At 40.7% G+C, this 10,669-nt stretch overlaps 1 protein-coding gene across 1 annotated transcript; it reads left to right on the plus strand.

Annotated features, from left to right (window-relative positions):
• Positions 1 to 3,923: 3,923 nt before the first annotated feature.
• On the plus strand, positions 3,924 to 5,152 carry LOC126775474 (uncharacterized). Its single transcript, XM_050497446.1, has 2 exons — positions 3,924 to 4,949; positions 5,101 to 5,152. Exon 1 carries the CDS (start codon positions 3,957 to 3,959, stop codon positions 4,785 to 4,787), a length of 831 nt encoding a protein of 276 aa, XP_050353403.1. The 5' UTR covers positions 3,924 to 3,956; the 3' UTR covers positions 4,788 to 4,949; positions 5,101 to 5,152.
• Positions 5,153 to 10,669: the final 5,517 nt, after the last annotated feature.

Below are 10,669 nucleotides of genomic sequence, written 5' to 3' on the forward strand. Positions count from 1 at the left end.
TATTGGAGACCTCTCCTCGCTGACCTGGCTGGAGGGACCCATAAGAGTTAATCAAGTTTGTAAGAACCCAGGAAATATTCTTGTAAATGTAAGTTAAACATGTAATAAGATGTTACATAAGTTTTTAATATTGAATGTAGTCTGATGTGTTATGTACTGTCGCTACAGACTACTTATTTTATAAAAAAAAACCTAAAAGCAATTTTATTAATACTCATATTAAATTACAATTAGAAGAATGTGAGCCACAGTAGTTACAAGGTTATTAAAAATGTCTATGTGTGGCTGTGTGTGTGAGCGTGTGTAGAGTGACTTTTGTGTCTTTGTTTTATGATGATAAAGAAATTACATTTATGAGTACATTTATCGATTTATTTATTTGGATCTCCAACAGTTGTACATAACACACATTCAAATCACTTTTTACATTAACTTAAAACTAACTATGCACAACCAATTACAGGAGAACACACCATTCACAAACACAATTACAAATAGAATAGAATAGGAAGGTGGACGAGCATATGGGCCACCTGATGGTAAGTGGTCACCAAACGCCCTTAGACATTAGCATTGTAAGAAATGTCAACCATCGCTTATAGCCAATGCGCCACCAACCTTGGGAACTAAGATTTTATGTCCCTTGTGCCTGTAATTACACTGACTCACTCATCCTTCAAACCGGAACACAACAATATCAAGTATTGCTGTTTTGCGGTAGAATATCTGATGAGTGGGTGGTACCTACCCAGACGAGCTTGCACAAAGCCCTACCACCAGTAAAAATGTACAAAATATACAAATCAAAAATAGAATAAAAACAGAAAATAAAAATATTTAAATAAAAAACAAAAACAGAAACAAAAGTTAGTAACTAATTCATTTTTTTAACAAATTAACAGTTTATACTAAAAGAAATATCACATTTTTTCATGAACGATGAGAGCCCGTCACAACCAATGTCCAGTGTTACTGTGTTTTTTACACAATAATTATATTCTCGGGATATTCGCGATATTGGAGCATTCTGTCCAAGTTTCGTTCGAGTGCAGTCAATTTTAAAGAAAGGACATGGGTTGCGAGGTGGTCTTCTAGGAACATTAATATTAAATCTACTCAACAGTCTATCGTCATCGATGTTTTCATTAAATACTTTATAAATCAATTTCATGTCCAGTAGAGATCTTCGAATCACCAGTGGCTTCATTTAAAAAAAAATTAGTTTGTTTTTGTAGGACTCTAGCTGATTTGAAGCTTTAAAACGAAATACCAAATGTTTAACGAGTCTCTTTTGAACACGTTCTATTCTCTCAATATGGAGCTTGTAAGCGGGGGACCATACTTGACAACAATATTCAAGTTTACTTCGTATCAAGCTATTGTACAATTGTAGTATTGTTGATGACTTTTTGAAATCCTTAGACTGTCTTAAGATAAAGTCAAGTAGTTAGTATGATTATATAGTTAGGGTGGCGATATAATAGGACGTTTAATATATATTGGCCTGGTTGCAAAAGTTATTTTTGTAAAAAGTAGGTTATATTTTTCTATGCAGGTTTACTGCACAGCTTTAAACTTCCGCGACGTAATGACGGCAATTGGACGCGTGTCGGTCGATGCCGTCGCAAAAGGCAGGCTTGCGCAAGAGTGCGTGCAAGGGCTTGAAATCGTCGGCAGAACGTGCAAGTGAGTTCTAAATTTAAAATGATTAAAAAAAAAATCCAAAAATATTGTTAAATGACTTATGTTAATAAATATAGTCGATTACCTTTAATTTCGTCTCTGTTGATATCTTATAGTTATTTTATAAATAATTTTTAATTATAATATATTAATTCAGTGGTACTCGAGTTATGGGCTTGGTAAGTAATAGCGGTTTGGCTAACATGGTGGTAGCAGATAAGACGCTCTTATGGAGCTTCCCTGATGAATGGACTTTCGAAGAGGCTGCAAGTGTGCCTGTGGCATACGGAACTGTATACTATGGCTTGGTAAGTGAGCTATTACATGTATTTAACTACTTCCTTGGTTAGATAGCTTACGAATTTTTGTGTTTACAAAAGCCACAACATACTAAATACCTACCGATTAATGATTCTTTTCCGACACTGCAGGTAAAAACTGATATGTAATGCAGTAATAAAATTTCTTATCTTAACAGATTATATTTAAGATATTTTTCTATAATTATATTTAATGCATTTGAACAGGTGATGGTAGGCAAGATCCAAAAAGGAGAATCAATATTGATCCATGCGGGTTCTGGTGGTGTTGGTCAAGCTGCAATCAGCGTGGCTCTTCACTTCGGATGCAAAGTGTTCACTACTGTTGGTACTCCTGAGAAACGAGCCTTCATAAAAAGACTTTTCCCTCAACTTGAAGGTAATATTGGTTTTCTTCCTTAATATGTTTCGTTATATAAAAAGGTAAGTGTAAAGATACGAAGAAATGTCTGTTATTGGGGATTTGCAGTTATAATTATGTAAATCTGTAGTCACTCAGGAACCAGTTAGCATTAACAAGAATAGAAAAATATGTATAGTAAGATTTTATTTGTATGGTAATCCCGGTTTAAGCTCTAATGTCTCCTTCACAGACAATCATATTGGTAATTCTCGTGACACATCATTCGAAGCCATGGTCAGAAAAGAAACAAACGGAAAGGGAGTAGATTTGGTACTCAATTCTCTAGCCGATGACAAATTACAGGTATTTTGGAATGTTTCTTTCTGTTATATTTAAACAAAAAATCACATCTAGCTCTGTGATCCAATAAAATTGTATTCTACACGTCTTGTACATATTTACTAACATGTTATATTAATTGAGTTGAGTGTCATATTATTGTTATTATAGATACTGAACTTTTAGGTTATACCTGTATACTAATTTATTACATAGGATTATCTACTTTTATTCCTATTGCGTGGACGAAGAAGAATGAATTTTTGCACAGTTAAATTTTTAAAAAATGCATTAGAAATACCTTAAATTAATAAAATAAAACATTACACAGACTACATACACATATACGCAATTACGTATATGTATACACATTTATCCTTTAATTTGTCTAATAGATATTTGTGCCTTATGATATATTTATTTTGTTATTTGTTTAATTATTTATTAAGTGAAACGCAGTTGTCAAAATAAAAAAGTTAACAATTTCGTATTTTCAGTGGTTTATTTTTGTAGTTTTTACAAAAAACTAATATTGCATACGTATTCTGTGCATATTTATGATCTCATCTTATATATTTTATCATATCTTTCATAACAGTCCACCTCGAGGCTGCGTGTTAGCAAGGTCAATGAATTTAGTGGCAATTATTACGTGAATATATAAAAATGTATAAACAAAGCCTAAAAGACCAATTATAATTATAATACATGGTTTAAGAAGTGCTTGCTGTGAACAACGAATTAACGTGGTATTTAACATTGTAGCATAATTATATATTTTCATAAATATAAAAATAAATAAATATAAAAAATATATTGTAAAATAATACACATATTTATTTGTATGTAAAGCGGACACGCAAACATAATTATTAGTAGTTAATAAATAGATCGGCCGCTGCCCGGTCCCATTGTCTCGAACGACTACGTCACAGAGGGGCGGCGCTTGCGTCGCGCCGATGGACGATGCACCGGCCGATCGAGTCAGTCAGCTGTACGCTTACACGCTATTAACTCAATTCGAAATTCTAAGAAATTGTATCCGCCGCCTCCTATTTTTATAATTTATAATTTGTAACTGTCTCTGTGTAATTCTGTGCCTCTTCTAAACTTATTCTTCTTCTTCTGACTTTTAGTGTGTGTGTGCTTGTGACTTTCAATAAACTGTCCTTTCTATCTATAAACTCTTTCTCTTCAACTTTTACTCGCTCAATACTCCTTCTTAATTGTACATAACCCTACAACTGGTGACCCCGAAGAACACAAGCAAGATGAGCGAGTCTAAAGCACGCATCGAAATGGCACCGAACGTTCCGGAACATGCGGGTGAGACCACGTATGAATCATTTCGGGTTGGTGTAAGAATCCCACCATTTTACGCCGAGAAACCAGCTCTTTGGTTCTCCCAGATGGAAGCACAGTTTGCTCTGTCAAATATAAAAACTGACGAGACCAAGTTTTATTATGTAACGGGGAATTTGGACCCTCAATATGCTTGCGAGGTGGAGGACATAATCACCTACCCCCCAACTACTAATAAATATGAAAGGCTAAAAAGCGAGTTGATAAAAAGATTATCTGCTTCCAAGGAGAAGAAATTAAAGCAGCTCCTCATGCACGAGGAATTAGGAGACAGAAAACCTTCACAGTTCTACAGGCATCTTACGAACTTAGCTGGACCTGGAGTACCAGAAGACTTTCTGCGCACTATATGGGCAAGTCGACTCCCTCATAATATGCAAGCAATTATTGCTTCGCAATCGAAAAGCACGATGGACGATCTGGCGGAATTAGCTGACCGAATTAGCGACGTGGTCGGACCTCAAATGGCGTCAACATCAGCCGTCACGAGTAATAGCAGTGAAAATACCGAAATTGCAGCCCTGGCTAAACAAGTCGCTAGTTTAACCGAAAAAATAGAAAGGATGTCGAGAGAGCGCGGACGGTCTAGATACCGGAACCGCAGTCGTCATCGCTCGAGTTCTACGCGATCAAAATCTTCATCACACTGCTGGTACCATCAACATTTCGGCGAACGTGCTAAAAAGTGTATACCGCCATGTGACTACCGAGCGTCGGGAAACGCAAAGGGCGATCAGTAATGGCGGCCAGTGATTGCCCGAGTACCGGCCGCTTATTCGTGACCGATCGCAGAACCAAAAACCAATTTTTAGTGGACACCGGCAGCGATCTATGCGTTTTCCCCCGATCAGCCTTATCAGGACGACGTGAGAAAACGAAGTTCGAGTTAAGTGCGGCAAACGGTACACAAATTTATACTTACGGTTTTATTAATTTAAATTTAAACTTAGGGTTACGTCGTGACTTTACTTGGAGATTTATTATTGCGGACGTTACGAAGGCGATAATAGGCGTGGATTTTTTGTCTTATTACAATTTAATTGTTGATTGCAGAAACCAGCGTCTTATCGACAACACAACTACGCTTACGTCCCCGGCTTCGTCTGCCCATTCAGTAGACGTAATATCATCGGTAAAGGTAATCTCTGGTAATTCTGCATACCACGACATACTACGACAGTACCCCGATATTACTCGCCCACCTGGCATACACCGTACACACTCACACAATACGATGCACTTCATTAAAACAACACCTGGACCACCAGTATTTTGTACACCTCGCCGGCTAGCACCAGACAACCTTAAAATTGCGAAGGCTGAATTTGAAACCATGCTGCAAAGTGGTATCTGTCGTCCTTCCGAATCACCATGGGCATCGCCTTTACACCTAGCGCCAAACAAAATGACGGCTGGCGACCTTGTGGCGACTATAGGATGCTCAACGCTCGCACGATTCCAGACAGGTATCCCATCCGTCACATACAGGACTTCACTCACAGCCTCTCCGGCTGTACTGTATTCTCCACAATAGATCTGGAAAAGGCGTACAACCAAATCAGGGTGAATCCAGAGGATATTCCGAAGACCGCTATTACAACGCCGTTCGGACTTTATGAATTTCCATACATGACGTTTGGACTTCGTAACGCCGGACAGACGTTTCAGCGTTTCGTCGACGAAATGCTCAGAGGTCTTGACTTCACATATGCTTTCCTGGACGATTTCCTCGTATTTTCAAAAGACCAACAGACCCACGAGATGCACCTCCACCAGCTCTTCACCAGACTCCGAGAATACGGAATGGTTATAAACAGCTCTAAGTGTATCTTCGGTGTATCCGAGGTCACGTTCTTAGGTCATCGCATCACAGCTCAGGGAACAACACCACTGCCGTCTAAGGTAGATGCCATTAAGGAATTTCCCATTCCAACGACGGTAAAACAATTACGTCGTTTCTTAGGCATGGTGAATTTTTACCGTAGGTTTATTCCCGGCGCAGCGACTTACCAGGCACCTTTAAACGAACTACTATCTGGTTCTGTCAAGGGTTTCAGTCCAGTCAACTTGACAGCACGGGAAGTTGAGGCTTTTGAAAGCTGCAAAAACAGCCTTTGTCAAGCCGCCATGTTAGCACATCCAGACTGCGACGCAAAGCTGGCCCTGGTCACTGATGCATCGGATAGAGCTGTTGGCGCGGTCGTTCAGCAGCTGAAGGAGAGGGCATGGCAGCCTCTTGCATTCTTCTCTCGTAAGTTAAGCCCAGCTCAGATCAAGTATTCGCCTTACGATCGTGAACTGCTTGCCATCTACGAGAGCATCAAATATTTCAGGCACATGTTAGAAGCTCGCGACTTCGTAGTCTACACAGACCACAAACCTCTCACCTTCGCTTTTCATAATCGTAAGAACAATTGTTCTCCTAGGCAGTTTCGCCACCTCGATCTGATAGCTCAATTTACCACCGATATCAGACATATATCTGGTAAAAACAACGTGGTGGCAGATACTTTGTCGCGTATCGAGGAAATCACCCAACCTGTTGACCCTGAGAGAATAGCTTTAGCTCAAAGTTCTGATACTGAGTTATCAGAGCTGTTAAACATCTCTGCAACTCCAGCAAATAAAAATTCCTGGATCTCGGGATAAGCAGTACTGCGATGTCAGTAGCACCACCCCGAGACCTTTTGTTCCCAGAGACTTACGGAGGCAGGTATACGAAAGTCTACACTGCTTGAGTCATCCTGGTGCCAATGCTACTGCCAAGTTGGTCTCAGAACGCTACGTGTGGCCTGGAGTAAGGAAAGACTGCCGGAGCTGGGTACGCAATTGCCTCGCTTGCCAACGCAGTAAGATGACCAGGCATGTCTTTGCTCCAGTGGGAAATTTTAAACTGCCACAATTGAGATTCGCGTTTGTCCACATCGATTTGATAGGACCCTTGCCGTTATGTCACAGGTACCGATACTGCCTTACGGCCGTAGACCGCTTTACGCGATGGCCTGAGGCAATCCCTCTAATGGAAATAACCGCAGAAACTGTGGCAAAGGCCTTATTAAGCGGATGGATATCTCGATTTGGTTGTCCCACAGATATAGTTACCGATAGGGGCAGACAATTCGAATCAGCCCTATTTAAAAATTGTCTGTCTGTGCTGGTTTTCAGCATCGGAGAACCACGGCTTATCACCCAGCGTGCAACGGACACGTGGAGAGGTTTCACCGGCAGCTCAAGGCTGCAATAACCTGCCACGGTAATGGACCTTGGGTTGAGTCCCTTCCTCTTGTCTTACTGGGAATTCGCAGCGCATACAAGGAAGACATACAAGCCTCACCGGCTGAACTTGTTTACGGCCAACCTCTGCGACTACCTGGCGACTTTCTCGATCCTCGTAGCGAAGAAACGGCAGACATGACGGACTACCTGTCTTGGTTGCGTAGTTTTGTGCGGAACTTGCATCCATCGCCAAGCTCACACCACAGTGGTAAGGTCAAAAGTTTCATTTATAAAGACTTACCCACATCATCTCACGTTTTTCTCATAGACGACACCACTAAACGATCCCTAACACCAGCATACTCCGGACCTCACTTAGTTATTTCACGTAGCGACAAGGTGTACAAAATCATGGTAAATGGTAAACAGGTTACAGTATCGATAGATCGCTTAAAACCGGCCTATATACTTAGTGATCCAACAAACACACTACCATCCTACACTCTCACACACCATCACAATACACCACCATCCAACGTTCACACTCATCATCACAACACACGAGAGAAACATCAGAGGTTATCTTTTGCCGGTGATAATATTAAGAAAACACACTCGGGCCGCATTGTAAAATTTCCCGACTATTATCGCCCGTAACCCGGTCTCTGAAGGGGGGTGATGTAGCATAATTATATATTTTTATAAATATAAAAATAAATAAATATAAAATAAATAAATAAATTGTAAAATAATACACATATTTATTTGTATGTAAAGCGGACACGCAAACATAATTATTAGTAGTTAATAAATAGATCGGCCGCTGCCCGTTCCCATTGTCTCGAACGACTACGTCACAGAGGGGCGGCGCTACCGAGACGAGACTTGTGACGAGTTCTACATACCCCGGTGGATTGGGAATCTCTATACGTCTGTCGAGGTACACGGATTCTGTGATGCATCTGAACGAGCTTATGCTGGCGTCATATACCTCAAATCACAAAATGACAATGGACAAACTATCGTTAGAATAATCGCATCAAAGACAAAATTGGCGCCTCGCAAGAATACTATGACTTTGCCGCGACTCGAGCTATGTGGCGCTCTATTATTATCCAAATTAATGACAAAAGTTTTGTAGGTTCTTCAAACATCTGACGTTCCCATTTTTGGATGGACTGACTCTTTGGTGGTTTTGGGATGGCTCCAAGGCCACCCCTCTCGCTGGTAGACTTTCGTCGCTAATCGCACTAAAGAAATCTTAGATGTCATGCCGTCATCGTGCTGGCGTCACGTGAGTTCCAATGAGAATGCCGCTGACTGCGCTACGAGAGGACTCACTACTTCACAGCTCACCGAACACTCGCTGTGGTGGAAAGGACCTGAGTGGTTGAAAAATGACATAGCAAATGACATCTCAAAGGTGGAAACACCCCAATTTGAACTGAAAAAAGATATACAAATACGCGCCACTCAAACTTCAAATACTATGTTTGAAGAATTAATTAATAAACATAGTTCAATAAAGCATATTGTGCGAGTGATAGCTCGCGTTTTACGTTTCACAACAAACTTACGTAACGTGGTGACGCATCAAAACCATAGTGACAGGGCAACGTACTTAACTGCAAAGGAAATTGAATATGCCTCCGGACTTGTAATTAGAGCCGTACAAATGCAAGAATTTCATTCGGAAATAACGCAACTAAAACAAAATGGAAAGGTGCACTCAAAAAGTAATTTATTAACATTGACGCCTTATTTGGATGACAAAAATATTTTACGAGTTGGAGGGAGACTTCGACATTCGCAATTATCGGAAACTGCAAAACACCCGATGATCATACATAAGGACTCGAGACTGACAGAACTTTTGATCAAAGAAGCTCATTTGCAAACACTGCATGGTGGACCAAGTCTTACCTTGACATATCTGAGACAAAGATACTGGGTTTTAGGGGGCAACCGCACAGTTAAAAAATACCTGAGAAACTGTGTGAAGTGTACTCGCTTCAGGAGCCACAACCAACACCAAATAATGGCTAACCTACCCGAGCCCAGAGTGACGCCGTCCCGAGCTTTCACGCACACAGGGGTTGATTTCACCGGCCAAGTGGAATTGAAAGCGAATAAGGGACGAGGAATAAAAACCACTCGTGGTTATATCGCTGTGTTTGTTTGCTTCTCTACCAAGGCAATACATCTCGAGCTTGTCTCTGACCTGAGCACACCGTCGTTCCTAGCAGGCTTCAAACGTATGTGTGCAAGAAGGGGAACCCCAAAGCACATGTACAGTGACAACGGCACGAACTTTGTCGGTGCATCACGCCTTTTGAAAAAGGAATACAAAGAAGTGTTGCAAGCTATCAACAATGACTTTCTATCTGAAGTTGCCGAGATGGGTGTCACTTGGCACTTAAATACACCCGCATGGCCAAGCGCTGGCGGATTTTGGGAAGCGGCGGTAAAAAGTACTAAACACCATCTTAAACGAGTTTTGGGAGAGCAAAAACTGACGTTTGAGGAGTTTACAACGTTACTCAATCAAATAGAAGCATGTCTCGGCCGTTGTGTGCACTGACGGAGAACGAAGACGACAGCTTTTTAACTCCAGGACATTTCTTAGTAGGAGGACCACTTTTATCCCCGCCGCTGACTGACTTTGACGAACGTTGTATCAAGACGAGATGGCAGCTCACTGAGAAAATGCATCGTGACTTTTGGCGAAAATGGTCGTCCGACTATTTACAACACTTACAAATTCGTTCGAAATGGAAGCATCCTCAAGAAAATATGAAGGTTAATGACATTGTTCTCATCAAAGAAGAGAACCTGCCACCGACGAAATGGGCGAGTGATTGACGTTCATCCAGGAACGGATGGGCACATCAGAGTCGTGACGCTACGTACGAAGAGTGGAGAAATAAAATGACCCATAATCAAGTTGGTTCCACTTCCGGTAAACAATGAACATGACTTCTCAAAAATCACTTTGGAAAATGACGAACCCAAGAAAAATGACACCACGTACATTGCGAAAAAATCGAGGTCTGCCAACTACACTGATGAACATGGTACTTTCCTGCTGATTCTTTTAACATCTATGATTGAAGCAAATGTCTACATCAAAAGCTTGAACAATAACACATTGTTCTTTGACAAAATCTCTGACGTACGAATCATACAGGACAAATGGAAACTTATTGCCTACTACAACATGACAACATATTGGCATAGTATTACCGCCGTTGAAAAATATATCTACTCGGTAAACAATACCTGCAACAACGATCACTCATGTGCACCTGTTGTGACGCAATTCGCTCACGAGCTCGATGAACTTCGACACTATAACGAATTGCTGACGAATCAACATCACATCCTGCAACGAAACAAGAGAGGCTTA

This window comes from Nymphalis io, chromosome 18, assembly GCF_905147045.1.
Source record: "Nymphalis io chromosome 18, ilAglIoxx1.1, whole genome shotgun sequence".
In the NCBI taxonomy this organism is placed as follows: Eukaryota; Metazoa; Arthropoda; class Insecta; order Lepidoptera; family Nymphalidae; genus Nymphalis; species Nymphalis io.

Excerpts from the sequence above, each read along its gene's own strand:
- LOC126775474 (XM_050497446.1), top strand. The coding sequence starts at position 3,957 with ATGAGCGAGTCTAAAGCACGCATCGAAATGGCACCGAACGTTCCGGAA.